The sequence below is a fragment of the Molossus molossus genome, unplaced genomic scaffold, assembly GCF_014108415.1.
Source record: "Molossus molossus isolate mMolMol1 unplaced genomic scaffold, mMolMol1.p scaffold_m16_p_5, whole genome shotgun sequence".
NCBI lineage: Eukaryota > Metazoa > Chordata > Mammalia > Chiroptera > Molossidae > Molossus > Molossus molossus.
In genome coordinates, this window is record NW_023425388.1 from 5,925,379 (window position 1) to 5,941,543 (window position 16,165).

General features: G+C 41.2%; 1 protein-coding gene across 2 annotated transcripts in view; it reads left to right on the forward strand.

The window, feature by feature from the left end:
* LOC118617564 (heat shock transcription factor 2 binding protein) overlaps positions 1–16,165 on the forward strand; it is a 100,680-nt gene that overhangs the window by 33,333 nt on the left and 51,182 nt on the right. For both annotated transcript variants that reach the window (XM_036243548.1, XM_036243549.1), the window contains 2 exons: positions 2,985–3,134; positions 4,839–4,971. In XM_036243548.1, coding sequence (XP_036099441.1) covers positions 2,985–3,134; positions 4,839–4,971 — 283 coding nt within the window. The remainder of the gene's footprint in view (positions 1–2,984; positions 3,135–4,838; positions 4,972–16,165) is intronic.

A 16,165-nucleotide genomic window follows, 5' to 3' on the forward strand; every position in this document is an offset into this window, starting at 1 on the left:
TATAAGGCTATTTTGTCTACATTGAAAATGTGTTGTGTAGTGTAGCCACCTTCATTAATTATCTTAGCTAGATCTTCTGGGTAACTTACTGCAGCTTCTACATCAGCACTTGCTGCTTCACCTTATGCTTTTATATTATGGAGATGACTTCTTTCTGTGAACCTCATGAACCAACCTCTGCTCACTTCAAATTTTTCTTCAGCAGTTTCCTCACCTCTCTCAGCCTTCAAAGAATTGAGAGGTAGGGCCTTGCTCTGGATTAGGCTTTGGCCTAAGGGAATGTTGTGGCTGGTTTGATCTTATATCCAGGCTTCCAAAACTTTCTCCATATCAGCAATAAGGCTGTTTCACTTTCTTATCATTCATGTGTTCACTGGAATAGCACTTTTAATTTCCTTCAAGAACTGTTCCTTTGCATTCACAGCTTTGCCAACTGGTGTAAGAGGCCTAGCTTTCAACCTGGCCCAGCTTTCAGTATGCCTTCCTCACTAAGTTTAATCATTTTTAGCTTTTGATTTAAAGTGACAGGCGTGCAACCCTTCCTTTCACTTGAACACATAGGGCCATTGAAGGGTTATTAATTGGCCTGATTTCAGTATTGTTGTGTCTCAGGAAGTGAGATGGGAATGGCTGGTGGATAGAGCAGTCAGAACATACACAATATTTATTAAATTCACCATCTTAAATGGGTACAGTTTCTTGCTCCCCAAAACAATTACAATAGTAACATCAAAGATCACTGACAGAGCATCATACCAAATATCATAATAATGAAAAAGTTTAAAATATTGTGACAATTACTAGTGTGACACAGGGACACGAAATGAGTGAAGCTGTTGAAAAAATGGCACCTATAGACTTGCTTGATGCAGGGTTGCCACAAACATTCAATTGATAAAAAACACCGTATCTGAGTGCAGTGAAGCAAAGCCCAATAAAATGAGGTCTACTGCTCTGGCCAGTGTGGTTAAGTGGTTAGAGCTTTGGTCTGCACACCAAAGCATCGCAGGTTTGATTCCTGGTCAAGGGCATGAACCTGGGTTGCAGGTTCGATCCCCGGCTCTGGTCGGGGCTTGTGCAGGAGGCAGCCAGTCATTGTGTCTCTCTCACATTGATGTTTCTCTCTCTTTTCCCCCTCCCTCCCACTCTCTCTAAAAATCAATGGAAAGAATATCCTTGGGTGAGGATTAACCAACAACAACAACAAAAATATGAGGTCTGCGTATATTTAAATCTTATTTTTTCTCAGTAATGCTTTGTAGTTTTTATTCTACAGGTCATGAACTACTTTTTCAATGTTTCTAAATTTTTCTTACTTTGATGTGAATGAAATTGTTTTCTTTGAGTTTTTTTTAATATTGCTGTACTGTGTGTGCAGCCCTGTGTCTGGGCCACCTGCCTGCAACCACCAAATGGAACCATGGTGAAGACACCCTCTCTGGCTACTCTCAGCAGTTCCTATGTGATCTTGCAGAAGAACCACCATAAACAGACTAATTGAAATCCAGTCTTCTCCAATTGTAAGAAAAGCTAGAAATCTTAAAGGAAATGCTCTGATGCAGTTTTTTGCATATGTCACCATGACTTGAGTGGCTTCCGCTATAGACACTGAAGAATGAACCTAAGTATCCAGATTACTGTTATGATGAAGTCAGATCTGAAGAAGTAGAAATGAAAAAATCACTTAAGCAGTATTAGCATGTGTCATCGGCTCAATGACCACTTTTCTCTTAAAATGAGTATGAATGTACAGGGGTGGGCAAAAATAGATTTACAATTTTTCATATGGAAAAAGACATGCAGGTTATGATTATTACAATAGCTTTATTAACTCTGTGTTTTGCATATTCACAACTGTAGGCCTCATTTTGTCCACCCTGTATACCAAATGCAGCCTTTCCAGGTGCATATGAATGGGCCATCCTGGGTCAAGTTATGAGGTCAACAAAGCTTGATCTGTGGCCCCACTGCTCTGTCTTCTCCCTTAGACAAAAAGCCCCTCGACTTTGTCCTGTACTCTCACCTCTCTAAGAGAAGAACGTGGAAGATCTAATATACTTTAACTTTGTGAGCTACTGAGCTACACATTGTAATACATTAATTTAACTCTATTTTTACACTTTTAAGTTTCTCTCATTAAGTAAGGAAATGCTATCATCTAAGGGAATTTCAGGTAACAAGGAATAGTGAAACTGGTGGGGGTGGGGTGGGGCGCAGGAATCCCCACATCACCTAAGACCCACCTAGAGGTGAACCTTTAGGAGTCTTTGGTGGTCAGAGAGGACATCAGGAGGACAGTTCACCATCTTTCTCCTTGGTGAGAGCCCTGGCTCAGACTTGCCAGCTAGGTGTCCTCAGAGGCTGTTGGTGGGAGGTGAGAAGTCTTTGCTAGCCTCATCTTCTTGTTATACTGGCACTTACCTTCTGTGCCAGGTACATGGCTAGGAGGCCCTTCCTTCCCACTCTTCTTCTACTCCCGTCTTTCCTAATGGTCTTAGCTGGGTCCTATGGCATTTTTGCAGTGGAGTGAGCCATTTGGAGGCAACAGTCTCCTTTATTAAAATGTTGCTCTGTGTGTGGACTGCTGTGTGTGGTTGTTATTTTGTTCAGGTGTTGCAGTTGGTGCTGGTCCTGGGTATATAGCCACTTGGGACCTGAGATGTCTAACGTTTTCATATGACTTGAAGAAGATGAACTTGTGACCCCACTGCACCCTCTTCTCCCCTAGGTGAAAAGCTTGTCAACATTGATGGTATTTATAAACTCGAATCCAATAGGATGTTCTTTTCTGAGAGTGTTAATTTTGCCACTGAAGTTTATTTTTAAAATATAGATTATGGCTCTCTAAGGACTAGTTTTCATTTGCCAACTGTTTTCTATAATTCTGCGTGCATTTCTTTTCTTTCATATATCTTTGAAAGAGAAAACATGAGATATTTCAAAGTTGAATGCTATTCATTTTTCTGATTTTGTTTTGATTTCAGGAGAAACTGGCTCTTCGCCAGCAGCTGAATGAAGCGAAGCAGCAACTCCTGCAGCAGGCAGAGTATTGCACAGAGATGGGGGCAGCAGCTTGCACCCTGCTCTGGGGCGTCTCCAGCAGTGAGGAGGTCGTCAAAGCCATTCTGGGAGGAGTAAGCATGACCAACTGGACATTGTTGATGAGTGCTTACGTGACTGGGAGGGTGCAGCACGTCTCTTAGGGCTTACAGACTGCATCAATTTCTTCATTCATCAGAGTGTTGGAATGCCAGCTGTGTGGAGCCCTCTGTACCCTCGTGCTCTGGGAGTATATAAAACAAATGTCGTAAGATCCCAGAACTGTTTGGCGTTTGTGGTAGTAGAACCACTTAAGTATTATTACTTGGCATTTGTGTACATTTAACAAAGTTTAAAGTGCTTTTACATATGTTAGCCATTGGGTAATGTAATTTTTAACTTATTGAATGCTATATGCAATGTAATGTATACATGTTAATAGCACACACACACATTAAAGAACTCCACAGAGGAAGAGAGCTTTGAGATCATTTTGATGAACTTGAACAGGCAGCATTGGCAGGAATGGGGAGGGTGGCTCATGAGGCAAGAAATAGCATATCAGAGGTAGAGCGTTTGGGAAGGTGAGTGGGTTAGTTGACACAGAGTGGAGGGTTGTATGGTAAAGTCATGGGGAGAGAAGGCTCACAAGGTGGGGTGGGGTGTGATTTTGGAAGACCGCCAGGGCAGGTTGATGATGCAATCCAAGAGGCGGGAGGACTGGATTCTTGAGGGTTGAGTAAAAGAGGATGGGACAAGAGGAGAGTTTGGGAAGGTTAACCTGACAGCAAGTGAGGGTGGACTAGAGGTGGGGACTGGGGTCTGCAGACTGGACAGGAAGACGAGTTAGAGTCCCAGTGCTCAGCTAGAGTGAGCAGGCTCTCTGTAGGGGAGATGGGAGGGAAGGAGAGCCTGTGGCTGAGGCCTGTGTGGTGACAGCGTGACTCCATGGCTGATGGATTGACAACCACCAAGGAAGACTGAGGTGTGACTCTGCGAGAGTGGGGTGTCATGATGGAAATCAAAGTCAGGAGGGGATGTTTGCCGGGAGACCAGTAATAAACTACTCATCGTTTATAAAAATTAAAATTGTATTTGACTTTCAGGAGAGAGACTAAATATATTTTTAAAAGTTTATTGAACTTTATTGAGAGATAATTTACATACCATACAGTGTACACATCTGCAAGTGTACAGCTGGTTTCCAGAGTTGTGCAACATCACCACAATGCAGTCTTAGAACATGAGCGTCACCCTTGAAGCTCCCTTGTGCCTTGGTTTTCAGGCGATTCCTCAGGGAAGTGCTGCAGAGGTTCTGCAAACTGGGAAATACTTAGCCAGGACATGAACTGCCCGATAAGCCTGTTCGCCATCTTTATCTCTTGCACTTGTTAAGATTTCAGTTAAGATTTTATTCGAAAAGCGATTTTGCCAAAGGTTTGAAAACCTCTGGTTTCATGCCTAACACAAACGGGACATATTTTCTAGTATACTTTTGGGTGGATTCATCCCAATGCTTCCATCACTGTGTACATTTTGAGCTGTTTCCCCTATGTATTTTTATTTTACTCTTTGCATTACTCTTCAGGGTGATCTTTCTACTAATAATTCTATTAATGCCTAGTAAAGCAAAGCCGTTTTTCCTCACCTTTTCAATAGAAATTTTTTCACGAAGAATAGATTTTTAAATATTGCTTCTGTAATTAACACCAGGGTATTTCTACTGTATCTTGTACTTTTAAAATGTTTTTATACTGGTAATTGAGAAGGGTGTGATATTCTTACTTTCAAACTTTCAGGATAAAGCTTTGAAGTTTTTCAACATCACGGGTCAGACAATGGAGAGTTTTGTGAAGTCACTGGATGGGGATGTCAAGGAGCTCGATTCAGATGAAAATCAGTTTGTTTTTGCTTTGGCTGGAATTGTGACAAGTAAGTAATTCTTTTAAGCATAGTGACTGTTGTAAGTGGGCCAGTGGGCAGTGCCCTACAGCAGTGACTACGGTCAGAGGTATGAGCATCAACATCTCAGGAACTTTCTCAAATGCCATGTGGTTCTTACCTTGGAGACTATGGTTCAGGGATCTGGGATAGGTACTAGGTGTGAGTTGTGGCACATCATGTAGGGCATTCTGGTAAGTATGGTACAGTTGAGTAAGCATGCCTGGTCTTAGGAAGCATGGGATGGGTTCGCATGCTCGGTCTGTGTCTATAAACATCAGGACAAAATTGTGTGTTGAGCTGCTTATTATTTAGAGTCATTGTCACTTTATTAATGTCTAGTAAAGTAAAAGCCTAAACTATTACTGCTGTTGTGCTATGATAATTAAGGAATTCCAAAACCTAAACTGTTCTGTGAATTTCTCCCCAAAGTTATAGTTCTAGTTAAGATAAAATTCTGTGGCCAAACTGTTGTAAAGGATAAAGCCAAACAAGAACTGATCTCTTGGTTTAGTGGGAGTGAATGGTATGTACTAGTGAGGACTGAGACTCTTTGCTCCGAAGTCAATGAAATAGTTAAATAGATTACTGTGACTATGTTGCTTTTTCATTTCTGCTATGTATTTTAGGGTAATTCTTTGACATTAAAGAGCGAGGACGTGTTATTTTTCCTCACAGCAATATCCTTCACTTATTGAAATACCAATGAAGCAGGTCTGTGTAGACATGGTCTCTTCATACTTTCTGTGTTCCTTCTTCCGGGGAGATGTTGAGACTCGTGGGCTCCAGGCCAGTCCTGGTTTACCCAGCCCTCTAATCTGCTGAAGGGCGGCAGGCGTCATGTGCTTTCATTCTCGCACCTTCCCACTGGAAGAGGCTTGCATTGCTATACTGTTTAAAATTGTTTTAAGGATTTTTTTTTTAACAGAAGGCATTTGTAAATTTGATGACTATATATTTTGCTATTTGCAAGTGACACCAAAGGTCTGTGACATATGTGATTTGTCATTCTGCTGAGTTGTGCATTGGAGCTGCTTGAATTGCCAGCTGGTGTGTAGTGGTGAGGCAGTTGGCCAGTGGGCAGAGCCAGCCTGTTGCCCAGCACATAAGCTCAACTTGGCTTTGTTTTTCGCTGCTTGGAGTGACTCACACAGGAACTATCTCAAAGAGTCGACAAGTGGACACTTACATGTTTTTTTTATTCCACCCTGATGAATTTTACTGGGAGTATTGCATACTATGGTGGTTTTATTTAAGTGCTGTTTTGTAGAGGCCTTGGGGGCTTGTGCATCTCAAATAGTAAGACACTGTTCCTTGGGCAGTACAGCAGAGACCTTAGTTAGCTGTCACATAGATCCTCTGCCTTCTGAAACAAGGATTCTTTTAAAAAATGTACATACAAGAAACTCATTCTTTACGGATTTTCCCTTACCTTTTTGCACTTCCTAGGTTTTGGCAAATGCATACACCACAGTTAGGATGTGGAGCAGTTCTGTTACCTCCCCCAAACCACCTCAGTATCTCCCCACCCCTGCCTTTTGTAGTCAGCTACTCTGTCTGCTGTTAGCCTAAGGCAACTGCTGATCTGGCACTTTGTTAAAACTTTTAGCTGGATTTTTCCTACTGGCTTGTATGGTGTCCAGCGTCCGCCCCAGGTAAGCAAGTGCCTGCCTCACAGCTCTTCTTGGAGCCCCTGCCTTTTCTTATTTCTCATGTTAGTTGGTTGACCTCTGACCTCAGCTCTCTAATGTGTTCAAGAAAAGTTTTGATTTTGCAAAATACCGCCCCCACCTTTTAAACGTTAAAGAATTGAGGTGTAGCTCTTTCCAATTTGCTACATCCTAAAGCAAAATCTAGAAGTCAAGGATTTGTTTAAACTTTGAAGTTTAGATTTCTTACTCATCCATAGTCACTGTCCTTAATAATAGTATAGTGAAAGGGTCTAGATTTTCAGGCCCAGCTAGTCCATTTCTCAGGATGTAAATTCTGTGGGCTTTCTGATCCACATCTGCAAAGTGGAACAGTTGAACCTGTTCTAATGACCTTACACACTGTTTAAATATTCTACTGAACTATGGAGGTGATGGCACATTGTATACCAAGCTGCTCTTTAACATAAGGATGTGATTATTTTCAGTAACTTGTATAAGGGGACAGGCATGAAAGAAGACGTCAAATTGTTATCACAGTCCTGCGAAGATTAACTTGCTTACCTTACAAGTGGAAAACTTATTTTTCTAACTGCTTTTTGGTTGCTTGAAAGTCATAATTAAACTCTTTGCCTCTTTATTCTGGGTTTATTCATTTGAATGATGTTAATGATTTCAGAATGGGAGTTACTTTTTCCCCTCTTTTAAATTTATTTTTATTGTTGAATGTATTACAAATGTCCCTCCTCTTTTCCCCCCTTGATACCCTCTTCCCCACTCTCACCTCCCTTCTGCCTTCCCCACACTGTTGTCTGTGTCTATTGGATTTGCATATAAGTTCTTTGGTTTCTTGCTTCCAGCCCTACCTCCCCGCTTCCCTTTGAGGTTCATCAGTCTAACAACCAATTTGAACTTCTCAATCCCTTCATCTTTTTCACCCAACCCCCCTCCTATCTGGCAACCAACAAAAGTTTTCTGTATCTATGAGTCTGTTTCTGTTCTGCCTGTTTATTTTGTTTGTAGATTTGATTGTTGATAGATATGTATTTATTGCCATTTATTGCTCATATTTTTTTTATCTTCTTCAAGAAGACTTGTCAACATTTCATAGAATACTGGTTTGGTGGTAATGAACTCCTTTAGCTTTTTATTTTGGAAACTCTTTATATGGCCATCAATTCTAAATGATAGCTTTGCAGGATAGAGTAATCATGATTGCAGGTCCTTGCTTTTCATCGCTTTAAATCTTTCTTGCCACTCCTTTCTGGCCTACAAAGTTTCTTTTGAGAAATCAACTGATAGCCTTATGGGAGAGCTCTGTTGTAGGTAACTAACTGCTTTTCTGTTTCTGCTTTTAAGATTCTCTCTTTGTCTTGAACCTTTTGCATTTTGATGATGATGTGTCTTGGTGTGGACCTTTTTGGGTTCATCTTGTTTGGGACTCTGTGCTTCCTGGACTTGTATGTCTGTTTCCTTCACCAAGTTAGGGAAGTTTTCTGTCATTATTTTTTCAAATAGGTTTTCAATTTCTTGCTCTCTCTCTTCTCCTTCTGGCACTCCCATGATGTGAATGTTGGTACATTTGAAGTTGTTCCACAGGCTCCTTATACTATCCTCATTTTTTTGGATTCTTTTTTCTTTTTGCTGGTCTGATTGGGTGTTTTTTGCTTTCTTATATTCAAAATCGATGGTTTGCTTCTTCCCTGTAAATTATTTTTTATTTCAGTTAGTGCATCCTTCATTTCTGACTGGTCCTTTATTATGCTCTTGAGGTCCTCACGAAGTTCCTTGAAATTCTCACTAAGTTCATTGAGCATCCATATAAGCAGTGTTTTGAACTCTGCATCTGTTAGATTGCTTATCTCCATTTTATTTAGTTCTTACCCTGGAGTTTTGTTTTGTTCTTTCATTTGGGACGTTTCTTTGTTCTCATTTTGGCTGCCTCCCTGTATTTGTTTCTATGTATTAGGTAGAGTTGCTATGTCCCCTAGGCTTCCTAGGGTGGCCTATTATAGTAGGTTTCCTGTAGGGTCCAGTGGCTCAGCCTCCCTGGTCACCCAGCTGGGCCCTCAAGGTGCACTCTTGGTGTGGACTTTATACCATTCTGTGTAATTGAGTCTTGATTGTTGTTGGCACGTCAAAGGGAGGGTTTTACTCAGGATGATTAGCTGCAAGGACTGGCTGTGCCCACTGACCACTGGCCTCTGACTACCTTGGGTGATCAGCCGTGCAGGGGATCACCACACAGAGCAAGACTTACTTCAGCAGGGCTTTGGTACCCACTGATTCCATTCCTTGAGTGTGTCACTTGTGGAGGTGGTTGGGGGAAATTACTTTATGACTGTTGATAATTTATAGACAGGACTGGATCCAACTTATTTTTCATGGACATAATCAATCCACAAAGTCAATAGAGTACTCTTGTGTCAGTGATCATCACTTCGCCTGGCTCCTCATGCTTCTCCTTTCTGTTCCCTTCCTCCACACACTCCTACTAACCAGGGAAGCAGTGTGATGCACGAGATAGAGATGGGGGTGGGGGATTGAGGCCCAGTGTTCAGCTTTGCTTCCGCCACTGACCAGGCCTGTGTTCTTGCATCTGTGACCATCAATTTCATCTTCCGAGAAGAGTCTTAGACCTCCGATGATAATGAATATCTCCCCTAGCCCTAGACTTGTGTGGTTCTGTATATTTAAGAATAGGGGCCAGTTCTGTATCCTGACCTATAGGTCATCTTGGGTCACCTTGTCCAAGTTTGCAGAGAAGAGTCAATGGATGAGCATTTGGGTGGTTTTCACATTTTAGTTATTATGGGTAGTGCTGCTGTGAACATCTGTGTATAAGTTTTTGTGTGAACATACGTTTTCAGTTCTCTTGGGCACATACCTAAGAGTGGAATTGCTGGTTCATATGGTAGCTCTGTGTTTAACTTTTTAACTGTTTTCTACAGCAGCCACACCATTTTACATCCCAGTGGCTGCTTTTTCTATTGTCTTTAGAACAGTCCACCTCTCTCTCTCTTCTCTCTCTCTCTGTCTTTGTTGTTGGAGGTGGTTGGCTCTTTGAGTTCTAGGAGAGGTCACCAGAGACTGTTTAGATCCTCACTACTGCTGTTGGACCTTCTTGAGGGTGAATTTGAGCGCTGATCACCATGATTTCATACTGTTTCTGTCTCTGAATCATTAGTTGAAATGATCAGGACAACAGCTAAACAGTAAGTAGCATTTACTACTCAGGCAGTAGATATGGATCAAGTACAACTTGAGGCACTATAAGAAGGCAGACACTCTGGAACCATCCTGGTGTTACTGGTATTACTCCTTTTCACTGTTAGGATAAGGCCCCTCAACAAGCAGCAGTAAGGCAGACTTTGGACTGGGAGCGTCAGACCGGTGGATCTCCTCTGGTTCAGCACTTGCTGAACTATCGGTCATTAGATATCATAACAAGGTGCTGGGCTGAGGGTGCTGTCATCGGAGACGGAGGAACTGATGCTGTTTTGTTATGAGTTAGTTGACTAGAGGAGAAGTGCTGGGTCTTTTCAGTTAGCAGTGGGTGGTGCTGCTTGCGCTGCCATCAGCCTTGTAGTACAGGCCTGCCCGAGGGTGGTCAAGTACAATTCTAGGACAGGCCTGAAGATTGTCGAATGTAGCTGGGTGGCAGTTGTTCTGAGACAAGGAGGCAGTAGCCTTACCTCCTGGATCAAGGGCCACACTCTGAAAGGCAAGGTCTTTGATGCTGGCATGTCTTTGAGTTAACGTCTGTAGAGCAGCGTTTCTCAGCTTTTGCACCAGATTTCTCTATTGTGGGGCTGGCCTGTTCTTTGTAGGCATTTAGCAGCATCCCTGGACTCCACCATTGGAGGCCAGTAGCAACCTCCAAGAGTGACAACCAAAAAAGTCTCCAGACCTTGCAGAATGTCTCCTGGGGACAATATCATCCCCCACTTCCACTTTAAGAACCACTGCCTTTGAGTGTGGTCTTATCCTTTCATGCCCGTAGAAGACTTTATGACAGTCTGGGATTTTAGAGGTAATTGTCAAGAGATATTGTGAGATCACTGAAGGCTTTGGTTTGTATCCCATGGACATGGTTCTGATATGTTTTATTTGGCCCAGTCATGTAGAGGGCTCACTAATTCAGAAAAATTTGTTATCTGTTATCTACAATTTCCAGTTAATCACAGACACTCTCTTAATTGTCTTTCAGTGATTGGTCTTGGATAATTTTGGATAATTTGTAATCTTTTCTTAGATGATACCGTCCCTTCAGTTGACAGTGCAGCCTAGATAATGACCTGGAGTGTTTCCTTAGAAGCTCATGTTCCTTTTTAGCCAGCTTGGTGAGGAGTAAACATAATCAGCCTTAGAGTTTTCCAGATTAATGGAACATAAGAGGAAGTTATGTACATATTGGGCCAGAGGGACCCCAGTGAAGCTCCATGTGTTCTTAACATCTGGGAGTAAAACTTGAGAGGAGTAGGATGGACTTCAGTGAATCCCTGGGGACATACCTTCCTGGGTGAATTGTAGGTTTTTCTAGGTGAAGGCAGGAATTGACCAACTCTATAGAATGAGACAGTGAAGAAATTCAAGCATTAATGTGTCCTGTGAGGAATTTGGCTTCAGGTGGAACGAAGAGAGGGTGATGTTTGCTTTGGGCACTACGGCAAAATGGAGTGTAATTATTTGTCACTTGGTTACAGATCTTGGACAAGTCCATATTCTTCACCAGGTAATGGCAGGTGATTGCAGCGACTGGTACAAGGAATTTTTGGTCCTTTCTCTACTAAGTTGGTCACACTTGGCCTACAGCTTCCCATATTTCTACTCTAGAGAGTACTGAAGAAATTTAGGTAAAGATTTAGGAGAATCATCTGGTCTCTTTGGCTTTTGCTTTAATTATTTGACGCTGTCCATGGAATCTTTTCCCTTAAGGATTCTTGCTCCATGGTTAATTTTTGGTTATTTCTTTAATCACACATAGTGTGGGCAAGTTCATATTCAGATTAGCTATAATTTGTACATAGCAGAATTTTCTGGGACTTATAAACATTATCCTTTTGTAGAGCCTTTTATTTGTCAGTTTCATTTGTAAAATAAATCTCTATCCATTAAACTTTGCAGGGGTTGTGTCCCAGAGGAGGAGGGAGCGTCTTTCTGATAATGGTCCCAGAGTAACAGCTAGAGAGGATGGAGGACATGGAAGATGCTGGGAGTCTTCCTTTCCTGGGAGTGCGATAGGGTGCTGAGGGAGAAATTCTGGACGGACTGAAAGAACAGGAACTGGGCTTTGGGAGGAGCCATAGGAAAGCTGGGGACTTTCGCTTGGAGCTGTTTTCTTCAGGTGATAGCATTTGGCTAGAAGTGAAACCATGTCACCATATGCCTGGCCATTGATTTTTATATGACGGGGTGAGGGGTGGGTGTGCTTATTCCACAATGGAAACTCATCCAACCTGGTGGAGGCAGATTTTGCAGGTGGAGTTACCTGCAGGTGGTGAGAGATATGGGCACAGGTCCCAGGAGTCACTTGGACAGTGTGGACTAACAGCAGCAAACAGAGAAGGGCAATAGGCTCCTCTCTCTCAGCTAGCCCTCAGGTTACAGGGTGCTGCTCCCAAATCTGACTTCTTGCTGCAGACGCCATGTCACCCAAAGTAGGAGGGAAACTGAATTCTAGGAGCCACTTCCCAGTAGGACTGGGCATTCTCTCCAGTTGTAAGGGGTTCCATAAATAATGTATATTTGACAGCTGAATAATTGAATTGAGAAACTACCACAGCAAATGCAAAGAAACAAAAACCAAACAACAAAACAGTCACAATGTTAATATCAGAGGAAACTTGTTTATGTTTCTTTAAAAAAATACAGTGCAGTGTTAGTATTGCAGATAAGAGGTTTATGGAAAATAGATTCAGGATGAGCAGTAGCAACTAAGTCATCCGTTGGGCATGAAAATTGTAACCCTGTCATTATTATTGTTGTTATTAATTTGCTTAATAACAGCTATATTGAGATATAATATACAGTTCACCAATTTAAAATATATAATTCAGTGGCTTTATTTATACAGTCATGCGTCCATCCCCACAATCAGTTTTAAAACATTTTCATCATCCCCTCAAAAAACCCTGTTTAAAAACTTAGCTGTCATTCTCCAATCCTGTCATTCCCCCAAGATCAAGGCAGCCATTAATCTACTTACTCTCTTTATAGATTTGCCTATTCTAGATTCCATGTAATGGAATCATGAACTATGTGGTCCTTTGTGACTGGCTTCTTTCACTTAGTATAGTGTTTTCAATGTTCATGCATGCCGTAGCATGTCTCCGTACTTCATTCCCTTTTATGGTTGAGCAACATTCCATTTATGGCTATACTGCATTTATCCATTCATCAGTCAGTGGACATTTGGGTTGATTAGTGTGAATAATGATGTTGTGAACATTTGTGCACAAGTGTTTTAATTTCTCTTGGATACATAGCTAAGAGTGGAATTGCTGGATCATATAGTGTGGCTTAACCATTTGTAGAACTGTCAGACCTTTTCCACAGTGGCTGCACCATTTACATTCTCTCCAGCACCACATGAGGACTTGTTTCTCTACCTCCTGGGCAACACCTTTTAGTTATCTTTTTATTATAGCCGTCCCTCGTGGGTGTGAAGTGGCAGCTCATTGTGGTTTTGATTTGCATAAATAGTGTATATTTGACCGCTGATGGCTAATGATGTTGAGCATCTTTCACATACTTATCAGCCATTTGTATGTCTTCTTTGGAGAAATGTCTTTTCAAGTCCTTTGCCCATTTTAAAATTGAGTTATTTGTCTTATTATTACTCAATTGTAAGAGTCCTTTGTATAGTCTAGATACCAGTCCTTTATCAGATATATGATCTGCAAAAGTTTCCTTTCCTCCTCTCACTTGTCTTTTCACTTTCCTGGCAGTATCCTTTGATGCACAGAAGTTTTAAATTTTGATGATATCCAGTATATTTTTTCTTTAGTTGATTGTTTTTGGTATCATATCTAAGAAACTGTTGTTTAATCCAGGGTCATGAAGATTTAATTTTATGTTCTTTCCTAAAGTTTTATAGTTTTAGCCCTTACATTTAGGTCTTTGATCCATTTTTAGTTAGTTTTTGTATATAGTGTGAGGTGTAGGGATCCAAGTATTTCTTTGTATGTGAATATCCAATTGTCCCAGCACCATGTGTTCAAAATACTATTCTATTATCTTTTCTCCATTCAGTTTTCTTGACATCCTTGTTGAAAATCAGTTGATTATAAATGTGAGGGTTTCTGGTTTCTCAGTTCTACCATTGATGTATCATTTTTCTGGTACCCTGTTATTATCTCTACTGCTGAAAATTAGATAAAATTATTACAACCTAAAGCAAAAGTATCAGACACAGTACCTCTCAACTCTGCATCTTCATCAGCACACATAATTGACACCAGATTCATTGCTTAAATTATATAATCACTATGGTAACTTTTAGAAATAATTTTAATGAAAAAAATAAACCTAGAAAAAAATAAGTAAATTTTAACAGAAAATATACTGGGCATTCTATTATTATTATTATTATTATTAGGGGGGGTATAGGTTTTACTTCCATTACAGAGTCTCTTCATGTTGGATCATGAAAGTGCAATATAACATGATGAGCCGAATTTAAAGATTACATGCAGCAGCCCACATTGACAGACAGCTCTAGGGGGACAGGAAAAGCTAAGTCTAGTAAGGCTGGGGTGCATGATAGAGGTAGAATAAGCAGGTACAAGGAATTATTACAGATCACACAGGAAACCTTGCACCTTAACGATCACTCGAGGTTGGATCTTTTCGAAGACCAAAATGACCCATGTGAGCAATCCCTAGGGCGGGTGGCTGAGTTCAGTATCCTAACCACACAGCTCAGAGCTCAGCAGGAGCCAGCCAGCTCTAACACCTACAGAAATCGTGGGAAACCAATGGCATGGACAGAGCTGTTTGCAAAGAACGGTGGATACAAACACAAATGACCATTCTTTATGGTTCTAGAGTTGTTGACTCATAAGTATCCCAGACATGTTGACAAATACTGGAGCTATCCGTGTAGGAATTTATCCATATTTATTTTATTTCCTAGTTCTCTAGTTATTGATATTCCATGGATACAGGATTGGCATTTGTTGTTACAATGCCAGATACCTGATGTGGAACCCATTTACCAGTCCAGTGGTTGTGCTTTGTGGGGTGTTGTTGCTACCTGTGATGCAGTGAACCCTTGCTCTGAGATTTTTCTTCAGTGATGTCTTAGTGATGTTCCTGTTATCCATGCCTGTGGAAAAGACCACCCCAAACTTTCACTCTTTAAATAGCAGCCGCCCTTTATTTTGATTAGGAATCTGCAGTTTGCCCAGGGTGGGCAGGGTGGCTTGCTGCTGCTCTTCAATATTTAGGCCTTCAGCCTGGTGACTCATGCTGCAGAGGTACAGAACAGCTGGGGCCAGCGACCATCTGTCTCTCTCCTGGTGTAGTCCCAGGGCTTCCCCACTGTGTGCTCTTTCTGAAGGCTCTGCATCAGCCTCAGGGTTGTTAGAGTTCTTTCTTAGTGACTCGGGGCTCCTAGATCAAGTGACAAGAGAGCAGAGTGGAGCCATCAGGCTCCTTTCTACCTCACCTTGAAAGTCACACAGCATCAATTCCACTGTGTTCTGCTATTTACACCTGAGCCACAGGGCAGGGATAGCCCAAGGGTCTTCATTAAAGGTATGGTTTGTTGGAAAGTCATTTCTGCGAACTAGCTACCAAAGTTCATAGCTAGAATGTATGTTTTCCTCTGGGGTTCCAATATGTGCTCAACTATAGTTACAAGAAATGTTTTCCCCTGAAAAACTATTTTAAAATGACTTTTTATGAGTTTATGATGCCAAATACTTAGAGCTTCATTTCTCCTCCAAATATTATTTTTGAAGAAAAACTAGAGTGTGTCGTATGCTAGAAAATATAGTTGTTTGGTTCAGATTTATTGAACAAAGAAGCGTCCTATCAGTAAAGGGTCCTGTCTTCAGTAAAGTTATAGTTACCATGAATTATATACCAAATAATGTAGCACCAGTTTATGAGGCAAAAATCCCTGGAAAGACAAGCAGAAATGGGAAAAAAATCAATTAGGTTTGGGATACTTTTTGCCTCTTGATCCTTCTCGGCCCAGGAAACAAAATTTTATTTTTGGTAGCATGATGAAACTTGATATTCTGCCACCAGAGTACAGTTGTCAAAGAACAAGTAAGCCATAAAATTCATTCTTGATTATTGATACTTATGAGCAAAGTAAAAATAGAAGAAAATGTCTTTAAACTAGTATAGGTATCTACCAGAATCATACCTCAGACACCACACTTAGCTGTGATAACTTGAAACATTTCCATTCAAGACAGGAGGACAAGGATGCTACTTCCCCGCTCACTTCATTTAGGAACGTGGGTCACTTTGAATCATGCCTTATCGTTTGACTTAGCTTAGAAAAATATTACCGACACGTA